Below are 15,773 nucleotides of genomic sequence, written 5' to 3' on the forward strand. Positions count from 1 at the left end.
TAGTCGTCGAGTTTTAATTGCCGTCAAGATCAAGGATCAAAGTATGTGATCCGAATAAGCTTGAGTGTATCTTTTCCTCATTTTAACATTTGCTTTATTTCTCATGACGGTACGTAAGCCTGCCTGTATAATGATACAAGTTACACTCGGAATTATAGGTAATTATTGACTCGAGACTTGTTGTAAAATTACGTACATGGAAGGTGAGTATTACCGAGGTAATTATTCGACGAGAGCGATTTCTGAGAGTGCATTATAAATAACCGAGGACGATCTCGCGGAGGTATTAATGTATGTAGGCAAGTGTGTCGCGTATGCGTGTGTAATAAACGGTGCCTCGTGATCCTTGGATTTGGACAAAATAGCGCGGATGGACGTGGAATAAGTTAAGTTAGAATAGATAAGTGCGTTAAGGTCGAGATGACCGGCAACTGTACTGAGAAATATTTGTCGACGTTTTTGTTTGTTTAGTCGATGTTAGAAAATTTGAGTAAAATAAGCATCGTTAAAAACACGGTTTCAATATTTTTAGAATCACTGGGAATTTGTCGTACAAGTGTGTATTTGGTGATATTAAATTTTTTCATTATGTTGCAAAATTGAATCTGTTTGTTAAGCTGACTAAACTTTTTCAGGCACGTAATACTCAACGTCAATTTATTGTTCCAATATCGTCGGTTATGAGAAAATATGAAACAAGCGATCGTGTCTCGAAAAGAATAAATAGTAACAGATACCAATGGATATTCTGATTACAATTAAGAGAAAACTGATTTTCATTTTTTACTAATAACTATATTTCTCGGTTACGGTAGAGAAAATAAAGTAAAAAATCGAACGATTAAGGACCCACCTCCGATAAGAGGATCAATCAATTATTCATCGAGTAACGTCGATCGCCGGATATTCACGTATACCTTACTTAAGTGCCTCGATTCTCTCTCTCGGTGATCAGCGTAACCGCTGATGCGTAATCACTCGCGGTGACTTGCGTCTAATTGTAGGTAGCTGACACGTTCCGTAATGAAACTATTGCAAAAACGTCGCGTCGAGAAGTAGATAAAAAAAAAAAAGAAAAAAACTGACAGACAAGAATCAGGAGAGACAGAGATGAAAGTGAGAGCATAATAACGTAAAAAATCTGATACAACAGATGCGTAAAACGGTAACGAACCACTGTATAAATAAACTGTAAATATACTATATATATATATATGTATACAGGAGATATAAGATCAGGAAACCGCGATTGAGCAAGAAAACCGGATAATAAAGGTAAAAGTTTACGATAAGATTGATTTACTATAATTCTACTACTTCGACTGTTCGGCACCAGCTACTTTAAAATCGCCGGATTTTCCTCGAATTAAAAATAAAAATAAATAAAAATTACAACATTACACGCATAATTGAAGACGACGATTACATACAAAGTGAACAATTGCAATTATAAAGGTATAACAACTTCGATCCGTAGCTTTAAAATCAACGAAAAATTCTGATTCTTGTGAGAACGCAAGAAACGATTATCGCGAACTCTGTTATGAAAATTCAACATATCGATAAAATTCGTCACCGATTAGCATAAAATTAAGCATCATCGCGGTGTAGATCGTTCGATTCTTGACACCAAGTTGTCATATAAATCGCCACGAAAATAGCGCGGCCAACCTCTCATTCTAATACAATATTTTCGGTCTTACGTTAAACACCGCATTTTCACCGGTCTCCGGTATCATATTTGCACTGGATACGAACGAGACACGCGTGATCGAATGATTACGACGACGACGACGACGAGGAGGATGAGGATGATTAGGGGGGTGGGGGGGGGGGGGGGGGGAGGACTCGGTAACTGTTTAAGGCCCCGGTATACGTATAATATGATATGGCGGCGTTAAGAATAATAATACAAGAACAAGAAGAACGAGAGTAGGGAATAAGAAGAGCAACGGAAAGAGTAAGAAAACACGTAGAGCGAGATAGAGACGGAGATAGAGAGAGAGAGAGAGAGAGAGAGAGAGAGAGAGAGAGGGAGAGAGGGAGAGAAGCGGTGACGACGGGTTGGTGTGGGCGCGTGTCTGGCAGCTGCCGCGTACAGGTGGTGCGCTCGCTTGGGAACCAAGCTCCTAAGAGTGTTCCCACGGAAGGACTACCTCCACTCCACTCCTCACCGTCACCCCCCCCCGCCGACCCTCCTCCCCTCCGCCGTAAATCCAGCGGGCCCGTTGGGCCTATAAATTGAGCGGAGAGAGCGACGGCTGGCTCATATTAGCCCAGAGCTCCGTCCGACGCGCAACAGTCCTCGTTTTTGTGACAAGAAACGCTGAAGATCGAGATTCGTTGTTGGAAGGATAGTATGTAAACGGTTCTCTCGAAGAGTTGGTTTAACGTATGATTGTTGTTTGTTTTTTTTTTGATTTGATTTATTTACATACACGTCGTAAATCGATCGACGCGTTGAGGTTTGTTTAAATTACTTGTGAGACGCGATAAACAGGCGTTAAATGTGAAGTGTGATACAAGTAAAACCTGTGTTATTATTCGTTCGTTCGACGCAAGGCAAAGGATTTTAAATCTGAATAAAAGATACGAGTAAAATAAATAAACAAAGAGTCGAGATGCAGATGCACGAGCAGGTTATTGTCGATGGACAGGAACAACCGATCAGCAGGACTTATCAATACAGAAAGGTAAGCGGAATCGGAGTGGTTTGTTTAAGCAGACAATTTTATCCACGTACCCTTTTTCTTCAATCTTTCGATTCATCGTAATAATTGCGTATAAAATGAACCGAAGAAACGTTGTATTCGTACTCTCGATCTGAGATAAAAAAACAAGGTTTCAATGTTTCGGGATAAAGATACGATCTAAAAAGTCTCAGTGAGTAGCGGTTAAACTCTACGAATCAGTCCGGTGGTCTAGTCGGTATAATTGTGTCGCTGTTTGAAAAAATTTCAACGTCTACTTCCGCGGTTCAAATCCCGTTGCAGAAAATTTCCCGGTGAACTTTTTCCACGTCAAATTTCCTCGCTTTTTCAAACAAACTGTATAAAAATTAAAAAAAAAACACAAAAACTTTGCCCAAACCCCCCCCCCCCCCCTAAAGTAATAAAACAGAACTTGCGAGAATATTGTAATACAACCTCGATGACGATTATCGTTTAACCCCGGAATGTTCTTTCGTAAATTTCCAGGTGATGAAACCGATGTTGGAACGCAAACGTAGGGCGCGTATAAACAGATGTCTCGACGAGCTGAAGGACCTGATGGTGACGGCGCTTGCTGGCGACGGAGAAAACGTCGCGAAGCTCGAGAAGGCCGACATCCTAGAATTGACGGTTCGACACCTCCACAAGCTCCAGAGGCAGCAAAGACTCTCGGCTAACCCGGTCATAGACGCGGACAGATTCAGGGCCGGTTACACGCATTGCGCGAACGAGGTTAGCCGGTGCCTGGCGGCGACGCCGGGCGTCGACGTCGCCCTTGGAACCAAGCTCATGACGCACTTGGGCCACAAGCTCAACGCTATGGACAAGACGGGACCTCTGACCATCCACGTCATCGCCCCCCAGTCATCGCCGACGGGCAGCGAAAGCACCGACGACATCGGCGAGGACTATTCCATGCCACTGACGCCGGCCTCCAGCCAACCGTCGCCCGCCAGATCCGACGTCGAGGGGGCCTCGTTCAGTCATCGGGGCCTTCTGCAGGTCGCCAAGCCGACAGAGTCCGTTTGGAGACCGTGGTAAATCGGACTGTGTGGAAGGTAGAACCGTGCGTGAAGGAATTGAAAGAAGAAACGATGTACGCCGGGAACCAGAAGGAGAAGAAGAAGAAGATGTAAGCCAATAGGGAAGACGGATGAAGAAAGAGAAGAAGGAAAAATCGGCCTAACAGGCCCCCCACCCCACCTCGGAGTGTGACGTTATAGGAACAATGGGGAAAAAAGTTTGAGAGGTGATGTTTTGTTTTGTCGAGATATTTTTTATTTTTTATTTTTTTGCCCTCCTTTTGTTTACCGTCTCTCAACGTCTCGAAGAAGAATGAGAAGATAAATGAAGTTAAAAAAAGCTACACCGTGATATAATGAATGAATGAAAAAAAAAACAAACCGTGGCTTTTAAAACACTTTTATTTGTGATCATTTATTCTTTTTCCGTTTATCCTTCTTCTTACGAGAAATCACCGCGTTACGACGGGATTGGATTAGTATCGATTTTGTAGCTCCGTTTTAACCAAGCGGGGACTGAAGGCATCGTCTCGATATTTGACAAAAAAAAAAACAAAAATCAAAATCAAAGATCAAAAAAGGAAGTAGCATTAAATAATAAAAGAACGACGATGTCGCACCTGTTTTCAAATAGAGCAGAGCCTAAACTCTCCGCGTATAATATACGTAGTTTATAGGAGAAAAAGAAAGAGACTGTGACATATTTGTTAAAGATTTCAGTCTTAAAAGAAATGGAATATCTGAGGATTTGCGGAAATTTATCTCTATTTTCGAATATATGTGTATATATATATATATGTATATATAAATATATGTATATATATATATACACACATATGATATCTTTGACCTTTGCTCAAGAAAAAGCGACTAAGAAACGCGCAACGTATACATATATGATCTATATTACATTTATCCATGTAACGCACAAAACTCATAATGTGGATAGAGGTAAAATACGCCAAGTATCAGATGTACGATTTTTTTTTACCATATATGTTATATGTTATAAATGTGTAATAATAGAGGTATAACGGTTATCATCAGATATCATTGTGTTTTTTCGACGATATTATTATAAGTACAATAACGGGATGTCTTTCCATTTAACGAGTATCATTTTCGGCACAGAAAATTTGTCTTTTTTTTTTTTGTGTGTTTTTTTGGATCGTTGAAGCGTGTGACCGAAGCTTTAAACCGAAGGTATATTACGTTATGTGTATCTATCTATATATATATATATATGTGTATACATTTTACTATATTCGACAATAATGTATCTATATGGAAGTTACATTTGCCTATTACAGCTGTAAGAATTATGTTTTTATCATTTGTTTATTTTCGTTCGCAACAATTGTACATCGTCGTTTTTACACGGCGATTATCGGCGACGACTATCAAAAGCCAAGCGAAGTTTTTTTTTCTTTTTTTTTTTTTTGTTTGAAAAACTGGCGTCGCTGAAAACTAATCAATTATTGTTGAACCTCTCGCTTTCTGGTCGGTCATCGACATCTTAAGACGTGATGATGAATTTGTTGAATGTTCAATTTATACCGTATTATAGGTGAAACCGTAATATTGAAAGTAGCATTGTACAAAGCTTTCGGTAAGACCGGACAGACAGAACTTTTTTTGTGATATACAGAAACGCGTACCTGTGATATTTACTGTAGTGGTATATAAAGAGAGAAAAGAAAAAGCCGTCTGTCGGCGACAATACTAGATTATAACAACTATTTCGAATAAACATACGCAACGTAATACAAAAAAAAAAAAAAAAAAATGGTGTTTTACTTGTATATATATATATATTTTCCCCCTTCATCTTCCTGAAATCATCCAGATTCCATCGTTGAAACTTTCAATTGAAAAATAAAAGAGAAGGAACGATTTTGCCAAGCAGTTAAAAAAGTCGCGGGTTATTAAAATACGTACAAGTTTCGGGTTGAATTTCGGTGTGAAGAATTTTAAATTAACTAAAAAACAGAAATGAAGAATCGAATCTGAATATCCGACAGCGATACGTGAGGAATCGCTAAAAATAAAAATACACGTGAAATTCTTGCGGCTAATTAAAGCACGGTAAAAATTTTATTGCCAATTTACTAACAATTAGCGTTAATTCCATCTTTGGTCGGTGTATTATATTACATAGGCACATACAAAGTTTATGCTTACTTGTGTATCCTAGGATAAACACCACCAGCCTACCAGCTGCTCCGGGAGGTCTCCAATCGAAAGACGAAGAGGAAGGAGAAGAAGAAGACACTTCACCAACACTCACCTGAAAAATAACGTACGGTTTCGCATTAATATACGTGTTTGCTTACTTATTTGTCCGATAATTAGCATTTAAACGAGCGTTTCTCGCATCTCGCAGCGGCAGCAGCTACTGTTCTTGCTCATTTATCTCGTTGCTTAAATTTATTCTCAGCAAGGTATAAAAAAACAAATGCAATTTAGCTGGCAAAAAACAAAAACTTCCTGAAAAATAACCAAGGCTAAGGTTAGTAACGTGAACGTGTCGAAACGTTGAAACAAAAATGACTACATTATACTACTTTTAGAATAACCGATGATGTTGAATTTAGAAAATCTGAGTTGCTTGTTGATGCTTTATTAACGTATTTGCAAAATATCGAATTTATCTAAAGATGCATCGTTACAATAACGGTGCAAACTTCAGCCTGATCAAAACTATACATACAGACGCGATCGTCGCGGCAAAAAAAAAAATGAATCAAAAGATCGAAATTGTGATTCAAAATGTATCGACCACTTTCAAACCAACATAAAATTGAAGTCAAAAGCGGTTAATGTTTTAATAAAATTCATTCTATTCAACTCCAATCGGCTCGTTTCGATGAAAAATGTAAAAAATCCGTAACCCGTGTGAATTCTATTCAATTCATTTTACCTTACCATTGAACTAACGACTATGCGAGTTTAGCGAATTTCCGACGAACTGTTGAAATGTGCAAATATGTACGTAAATTTTTTTTTTTCATTTTCTTTATCGGGGTATTGGTACAAGTGTCGAGTATCTGTAAGCTGACCGGCATAAATCATTTGTTTTGTTTTCAGATACGTATTTGTTCGTCAGCTGTATAAGACGGATGTAAAATTAAATATTTATTTCTTCTTTCCTCGTCAAGAATTTCAAACAAAGGAAACTTGCTAGCGTGTAATTATGGAAATCTCTTTCGCATTTAGCGTAAGACCATTAATCTGAAAGTGAAAAGTATATGTCTATATTTCAATCTAACCTAACCTAACCTAACCAATTTTTAACTCTAATACGTGGGTAAAATCCACGTGGCCCAGCACTACTTGTTACTTCAACGTAACCGAAGTTGTCTGCTGTTAGGCGCAGTGACCGCCCCTGGTGTTCATATACCGGGACAATCTCTTGAAACTTGAAAATGAACCGCGCGTGCGCCGAGTAATTCGATCTCATTGGTCGGCGAAATCTTCCCGCGCCGATATTTTTGTCTGCGATGCAGGCGGGCCAACCTACGCAAAATTTGTACGTTTGAATTTTCAAAGAGCGTAAGCATTAAATTTCGACCGTTCTTTGAAGAATCAACTTTCCGAACCGATAACAAATGCTTCCCCAAACCTTTCCGAGTCGCTGCCTCAATTATTCGAGATTCTAACCTCGAAAATTCGTATAAACCACATCGCCGCCGGAAACAGTTTGACGGCTGAAACTCGGGATGGCCAGCCTGCACGAACAGCCGATAAAACTCGCGCATGCGCGGTTGATTTTAAAGTTTCAAGAGATCGTCCCGGTATAGTAGTAATACACATGAGGGTGTTTCGAATTATTTTTAATTTTCGATTCTTCCACGGGTGAATGTAAAAAATGCCAGCTTCTGATCTAAAAAGTAGTCTCAAAAGGACAGCACTGTAGCATCAGTTTTAGTGTGTGCGGAAACAATTTGTTTGAATGAGTGAAAAATCGATATTATCACTCCTTTAACACGTATTATGTATTTTACATTTTATTTTTTATTACTTTTACAACAAAAAAAAAGAAACAGCAACGAAAGAAATGAAACGATCAGACATTATTTTTTTCCCTGTAATATTTTTATTTATAAAAAGAACAGTATAATTTTGTACATTTCGTAGAAGAATGACAAAACATGATCTATTTTCGATTAGATCGATTTTTTCGGATTCATGGAGTATAATCGATTGTTTTTCAAACTCGATTAAACGACCGAATCGATTATTTTTCTTCACGATCGGTTTTTGTTTTTTACTCCTACGAACGATGCAATACAATATCAATTTACGTGATTAAAGTAACAGTTATTATAATTTTCTTACTTACTAAGTACCTATTTGACATTATTAGTGAAAGATAAATGAATACTTTCACCTGAAATTCGAAAACATTTTAAATAAAACTATAAATTATCAAAAACTTTTCCGCTATTAGGACTACATACGGAAATTCACGAAATTTTGGTTTCATATGCAACGTTTCAAGAAAATTAATTTTTACCGATTCAATCGAGTCGTGTCCTATTGTTTTTTTTTTTTTTTTTGACTAGATTAATCGAGGCATCGATTATTTTTAGCTTAGTGATCATCGCTACTCTCGTGCTGTCGTGAAACGATTTCGAACAGCCTGAGATAACTCAGGTAACATGATGTGCAAAATGCCAAGAATCGTTGTAACCCAAAGCGATTAATTTACGAGCTGTGACATAGTGTGAACATTGCAAATCTACTTACTATTAAAATTAAATAACAGAACAAGAAAAATAGAGTAAAGATGAAGGCCACAGGACGATAAGCATGGTGAATCGGTCCCAGAAGGATATCTGGATCATCATTTGAGGGTATGTTGGTACTAATAAGATACGTTGATCCTGCAAGTTTCAGATTTTTATAATTAATTTTTGAATATCAAAGTATTTTAAGAAAATAAAAAAATTAATTCCATATTATTGTTTTGAATATTTTATGCTGTCTGCACTTATGAAGCAATCGAGTAAACTTCGCTTCTGTTGTTTCAAGGGTAAAAATCGGTTTTTTATTAATTTCAATATGGCGTACCTTGTCGATCAAGTTGTGGATTTGAGAGGTTATTCTACATCGAAAAAGGTATAAGAAAAATTTGTTTCAAAATTGTACGAATACGCTATCACAGAAAAAAAAAATAATAATTTCGAGAAAAATCGCCTGTTTCAAATGGTTATTACGAAAATTATGAGTTGTAATTTTTCCGGATCATAGCTTTTATATAGCTCTATGATGTGACCAAATTTAATTCAAATCAGTCAAGCCGTTTTAGAGAAAAAAACAATTTTCTGATTTTCTGTTGTTTTCGATTTATTCAAAAAACAAAGTAGATAAAAATCTGAAACTTGCTGCATCTTATTAATACCAACATACCCTCAAATGATGATCCAGATATCCTTCTGAGGCCGATTCACTGTGCTTATCGTCCTGTGGCCTTTCGTATAATACATAATGTATACATACATAAATATGTTAAGGAGAACTAACGATGCAAGATTAATTCGGCGACTAATCGTCTCCTCTCGGTTTTACACGTCACGTGATATAAATCAGCCGCACGTTGGCACGGATCCAATTTTCTCACTTCACTTTGTTTGAATCGTAAATTTTCCTTCGGCGACAGTGTTCATCGTTACAACTCGTCGCCGATTTTCCTATGCCAAGAAATTTTTGTAGCGTCCATTAAGTCTCGATTGTTATTCACACACACACACGTGAAAATTATTACAGGATGATACAACAGTCTCTCTTACAGCTGAAACCACCGACGATATCGTTTCGTCTGTGAATTTGTGACAAGTGATCAGTGTGTTCAATCAACGCGCACTAAATTTATCCTCTCCTTCGGGTTCCCCGCGATCGCTCTGTCGATGATTCAAGAATTTAAATAATCTGAAACTTTCGGCCGACGGAAGAGAGAGAGAGAGAGAGAAAAAAAGCGTCAGATACAATCTAAAAATAAGAAAAAACCGTCGTTGCTTTGACACTTTAATCTTCTAATATACACGGAGAATAACGACCGATAAATTTTTCGCCCTGATCGCTGAAGATTCTCGAAGTCTAAACTGGCATCAACGTTTCGTTTAATTTATACACTTTTTTTCACCTAACACGAAAACGATAACTTTTCATGGCGAACTTTGCTTTCTTTTCTACACTTTGTATCGTCGCTGTAAAAGTTAAAAATAGCAAGACATTCTGAAAAATTTATAATCCAAGCTTTCGTGATTCAGCAGCCGATCATTAGATCGGTAAAAGATTGGCAAATTGCGAGCGCAGTCTAACGTAAATCTTACTTAATTCGGATATAATGTTGCGATAAAACGTGCTCGAAATTATTATACGGTCATCATTTCACGCGTTTATAATTATTCGAACTTAATGTCGTTAATTTGTTACCGACATAGTAGTTTTAATGATAAGATCAAATCTTAAACGTTGGCATTTATGTAAACATTAAAAAGTATTCAGATACAACAGAGATTAATAATTACCTAGCTGTGCAAGGTTTTTAACTTGACGGTGAGTGATCGATGCGTAATTCATGTAAAAATTTTTCATTTTTTATATCAAAGAAAACTAAAGACGAAAATTATAATTGACTGCTAAAAGTGCAACATTCCATCCCTAACCGTCACCCAACGAAATCAAACCGGTATAAAATCTACACGGTCACGAAAGTCAACTTATCGTTAATTTGTTAGGTGTACCTAATTTTTCCCTCGATCTTCACGCGTTACTTCGATGACCTCTACTGATTGTAAAGGTTAAGAATTTCAAAACGTGGTTCAAACGCGTCGCCTTCTGCGCATGCGCATCAACGACTCGTGTTTTCACCCTCGGTTTCGAGTTCCGTTGGCGATGACCGATCGGCTGGGTAAATCGGACTTCGAATTTCGTAGCAACCGATATCTATTATCCGTTATACATACTTTCTCCGTACTATATCGCAGAACAATGTTATGGCACGTGTTACAAAACTGCCGGTCGCCGGCTCAAACCCGTTTCTCGCATCACTAATCGCAGCTATATTCACGTGAAATACAAATATGGCGTATATCGCATTGTATTGAAGTTAGTAACGTTATCCTGGTATCTATTCATGACGAAGAATAACCGTTATTTTATGATTTTCGAATTGTCCGAAATTCAGTAACTCGTCATAAAACTAAACACCCTCATATTTCGATACAGTTGTTCCTTAACAATGAACTAACATTACTCACGTCAACCTCGTTGAATCTTTTTGTTGGCGAGCCTTATTTATTTTAGGTATTCACTCGACGTACGGATGTTTCACATCAAACACAAACATGCGTACATTACACGCGCGGAATATTTTTCCGAGTAATGTTTGAGTACGTGTACTTGAGGGCAATTTCAATGTCACACGAATCGTGAGATTTCATTCGGACCAAACAACTGAAGGGGAGATAATCGAATGTTTTTCTGACAGAGATGAATATACGCGAATACCGACCGACACGCACGATTGACCTTTGTTTGTTGTGCTTCGTCTTATGTGGATCGCAGACGAGGCGGAACGAACTGAAGTTAGCACTTTCTCGCAAATACGAATATTAAGAGACACGCGATGAAACGTTGGGATTACAGTCAGACAGAAACGAATCGACGATCGATTACTGACTAAGGAATGGCTAATTTATTCCGCACATGGCAGAGCGGAAGTGTATGTAGAATGTAAATACGGATTGACGACGGCAGGGCGTTCGAATGCGCAGAATTCGGATAACACGCTAGATGATCGAGGTTATTCAAGGTTGATATTCACCTTTTAATCACAGGAGGCACGTGACAGCTTTTCACTATTCCACACTTCACTTAACGCTGTCAATAATCGGTGGAAAACCCGTAAACGATACGTGTCGCACACTTTCCAAGAGTCAGTTATCATTCCACTAGGCACGCTTCATCCACCAGCTGTAGCGGTTTTAACATGCAGCTCGATGTATCGCGACCGACGTCATATTGCGGCCGAAAGTTGAGCTTCGCTCGAAATATCGATCGATCTCACACGATAACACCGGAGTTACCGACCATATGACGCGAGTTCGTTATCGACCGACCGTACTTGGCTGTATAACAGTTTGTCGATTATTTCAATTTTAATTCGAATCAAAATTTACACATGAAATCAAACTCTCACTTGTAATGAATCGTGAAATGTGTGAACGGAAATTCACTTGCGGCATCCGTATTCGATCAATTCAAATCACTGCATTACTTCAAGTTTAGCGATGATTCTAAAATTTTCAACGCTTACCGACCGAAAGTATCATCATCACAGATACTAAACAAGTCACTCAACTGACGATATTATCGTCGGATTCTGTCTTAGATAACCAGGCCTCCGTTTGAACTAGAAAATTTAACCTCGAACCAACGTGTCAAGGTAGCTAATATATTACACTACGTAATATAATCGCGGTCATTAACTGACACCAATTACTATTGTTTGTAAAACACTATATGAACGAATGCGGTTTTCATGGGGCGATAAAATTGCTAAGATTACAATAGAATTACGTCATTTTTGACGCGGTTAACGCTAACGTATTTTATTTTTTTTAATATATTGAACGTTGAACGATAGAACGTTGATTGAGGAAAGAAGGGGGAAAAATAACGTAAACGCAACTAAATTTAGATTTCTAACGAAATAATGAGTTTATCCGTGTACTAGTGCATTTAAATACTACGAAAGAGACGGAAAATCGGGTTCGGTAATCCAATAATTGCTCACGTACAAGTGGCTTTGGAAATTCAGAAAAATGACAGAATATAAGAAAGCCAAAAACGGAATTTGACGGCGAAATATACACGCAAATGATTCGATTATTAATTTTTTAAATCCGAGACGAAATCAATTTACAATGAAGTGAGTCAGTGGTAAACGTGTTACAGAAGAGACGACGCAAATTAGTATACACGAGATATTCTGTGAATAGCCAAATAATAACCGAATAACCAGTGAAATCACATGCTTCGTTACCCCCAAACATTGATATTTTACCCTCACTATCGCACGCTCGATATTTTACACTTTGAACCGAACGGAATAAGATAAAAGCGAAAAGACGATCCGGTCTAAAGCCACTCGCAACGTCGATGTTACTAATTGGTTCGGGTGCGCTAACTGATCATGTGATCGAACTAATTCCGATTTTGGACCACTGAAAGGTCTCGGTGTATCGACATTTATAGACCTCGACCCGAACGGTATCTGATTTAAGATAAGACGTACATCGTCGGCCTCGATTGGACTTGCAGGATATTTGGGGCGGTTAAAAATCTGCCTGGAAAAAAATTCCTACAATTTCACTCTAATATCGCTTATTTGTTCCAAATACGATTAAATCAATTCAACAATTTCGATTCAGTTGGTTTGTCAAAATGATATAGTCAAGCGAATTCCTTGATTCAACAAAAGTCTTTCTTAACGCCATCGAGTTAAACAATCAATCCTTTCCCTCCGTGGATGTTGCACTAGATATTTTCAGCTGAACAAAGCCGTGAAATCTATTTCAATTGCTGCGCCGACATCAAATTATCGCAAATAGTACAAAGAAAATTTAATATGAGTGAGGATTATCACAAATAATGGCAATGCATATTAGATTTTCGGTTTACAGTTACAGAGCTCATATTTATGTAGTACCGAAAACCATATTTTCGGGTAATGGTACAGAAAGAAAAAAAGCAAAGAAAATATTCGATATCTCTACTCTCTAGTGCAAACAATTCATTTCTCGCATCAGCCAACAGCGATTTGAAATGATGAGCATACCAATGTCGGAATAAAATCTGAACAAAATGCCTCCACCGATCGCAATTATCTGCAATCAAAAACAAAGTCGATCAATGACCCAAAGGTCCTCGTTACTACCGGCGGTCAATTCTCTATAAGCAGATTAAACGATGCTTGAGTCCGAGGTTGAACTTCCGGTTCTCCTTGCTCCGATAATGGCGTATGAAAAAGGATATGATTCAGTTTGTTGCCCATGCAGTTGTGAGTCAATCGGCTCGCTCTCAGCCCTCGTATGTCGGTTGATGCGATAGCGACAATGCTTGTGATGCCTGGTATCGTGCCTGCATGATTTACATATCGTGTTTCCGACCGCACTGCGCTGCTCAATTTACGAACCACGTGACATCGACCATGCATACAACGAGCGAGGAAATGGGGAAGTAAAGGGAATCACCCAACCCTTTGTCAATGCGAATTGATAACCCTACACCGCGGAGGAAAATTTCTAGTTAGTACAGTGGCTACTACCGCAGAGTCAGAAGCTATTATAATTTCATTTTTACAATCTGCACTTACGCGATTGGGTTGGAAATAAACAAGCCAATGACAGACGGACTAACTATAAAGTTAGTCTTAACCTCTTTCCGGCCATCGTTCCATATTTGGAACGGACACGTGCAAAATTCGGCCGGAAAGAGGTTAAGACTGATTCGACCCTCTTGACTGTTTGACCGTACTCTATAGTCTTCCTCGTTGGAATTATATTCAAATATATCTATGTTATAACCGACGCTATACACTGAGATGAAAATAGACGCTATGCTGATTGTTAATTTTCCCCATTACTTTTTATTACGTTCATAATTGTTTGAGAGATGAGAATTGTGATACAGCTGAAATCCTGTCCTATAATCAAGAGTTGCAACAAATTGACCATATGCACAAATGAAGTTCGCGTGATGAAATTACAGGGCTTTCAATGATTCACGGCATCTATCTCTGCTCATTGTTAGTTTATGAATACGGTATTTTTTCTCAGTATATCCGATACACTTTGCTCACTTATACCGTGAACTCTGACCAATAAAACCAGAAGCGCGTCACGGTTCAGACTCTGCTTACCCGTACGTCAAATCGTGACAAATATCCAAGTACTCGGTGTACAGATTTCTTTACACTTACACAATCTTGTTAAGCTACTTTTCAGTTTGCTCTCTGCGGTATAAAGCCGCTGCGATTGTAATATATATGTTAGTATGACGTGGAGTGAATCAGCGAGTCGGAAACGGCTTAGAGCGCAAGTGTAATTAATTTATAGCACAATAAAATGACAGGGTTTGACGAGTAGCGAGTATAATTATCGATGTCGGATCAAATTAGGACCTGAACGGTTCTGTTCCACAGCCAGTAAAATCCTCATCGTATATAGGTCTGGATAATTATTGCAGATTTTTCAAAAACGAATACAAAAACTGTGATATTGTTGTCAGTATAATTTATTATATCATCCCAGCGTGGAATTTGTATCATCGATTCGCGATTTGCGGGTAATGTTACGCATGAGCGTGAGCTTATCGTAGTTCGTGGCCTAAGGAATTAGCCCGAATTGGATTATCCGGATTCCGCGAAAAGATAACCGTCTTCGTGACCATGTAGTTGTTTTTTTTTTTTTTTTATTATACGGTGCGACGATCGATAAACTCTTCGATATTTATCCTCTTCGGCAGCCGGGTGCGGGTTCAATTTGCACGCAAACTTCCGGGTTTCGTTATCGCGATATTCGATCCATAAAGTGCCACGCGGCGCGTGCAAATTGCGTTAAAGCGTGCGATGCGTCACTCGCGAAAGGTGGAATTAATCGCTGTAGTACGAAGGTATAAACAGATAGCTGTTACTGTATCAGTGTATCGATTCTTTAGTTCCAACCTGACAGAGACTCACGTCCAATTTTAACCGCACCTCCGTTGAAACACATCGAAGCGGCAATTTCGTTGCAACATCGTTCTGAGAACCAGTTTATTTTACAATAGTTCACTACAAATTCGCTACGAATACAGCAACGAGTTGCAGCTGACCGACCTACTTTGCGAAATAAATAGCAGGATGAATAGAAGCTCTCCTACGTATATCTTTCGTTCAAACAAACAATAGTAGTGAATTCAGAGGAACCGATCACGGCTAGCTGTTCACGGACAGACTTTGGTGACGTCACACGACACTAACCAATAAGAA

The 15,773-nt window shown here is 38.5% G+C and overlaps 2 protein-coding genes across 23 annotated transcripts in view; one reads left to right on the plus strand and one right to left on the minus strand.

Moving 5' to 3' along the window:
• Positions 1-11,741, minus strand: part of LOC124310057 (tubulin monoglutamylase TTLL4-like) — a 197,804-nt gene extending 186,063 nt beyond the window's left edge. For 9 of the 22 annotated variants that reach the window (XR_006909619.1, XM_046773591.1, XM_046773593.1 and 6 more), the window contains exons 1-3: positions 11,565-11,741; positions 9,236-9,636; positions 5,915-6,020 (exon numbers count right to left, since the gene is read on the minus strand). The gene's annotated coding sequence lies outside the window, so the exon portion shown is untranslated. The other 13 variants (XM_046773598.1, XM_046773601.1, XM_046773599.1 and 10 more) reach the window with 13 other exon arrangements.
• On the plus strand, positions 2,224-4,336 carry LOC124310065 (enhancer of split mgamma protein-like). Its single transcript, XM_046773639.1, has 2 exons — positions 2,224-2,693; positions 3,198-4,336. The coding sequence occupies exons 1-2, from the start codon at positions 2,622-2,624 to the stop codon at positions 3,750-3,752; spliced, it is 627 nt and encodes a 208-aa protein (XP_046629595.1). The 5' UTR covers positions 2,224-2,621; the 3' UTR covers positions 3,753-4,336.
• Positions 11,742-15,773: the final 4,032 nt, after the last annotated feature.

The sequence above is a fragment of the Neodiprion virginianus genome, chromosome 1, assembly GCF_021901495.1.
Source record: "Neodiprion virginianus isolate iyNeoVirg1 chromosome 1, iyNeoVirg1.1, whole genome shotgun sequence".
Lineage (NCBI taxonomy): Eukaryota > Metazoa > Arthropoda > Insecta > Hymenoptera > Diprionidae > Neodiprion > Neodiprion virginianus.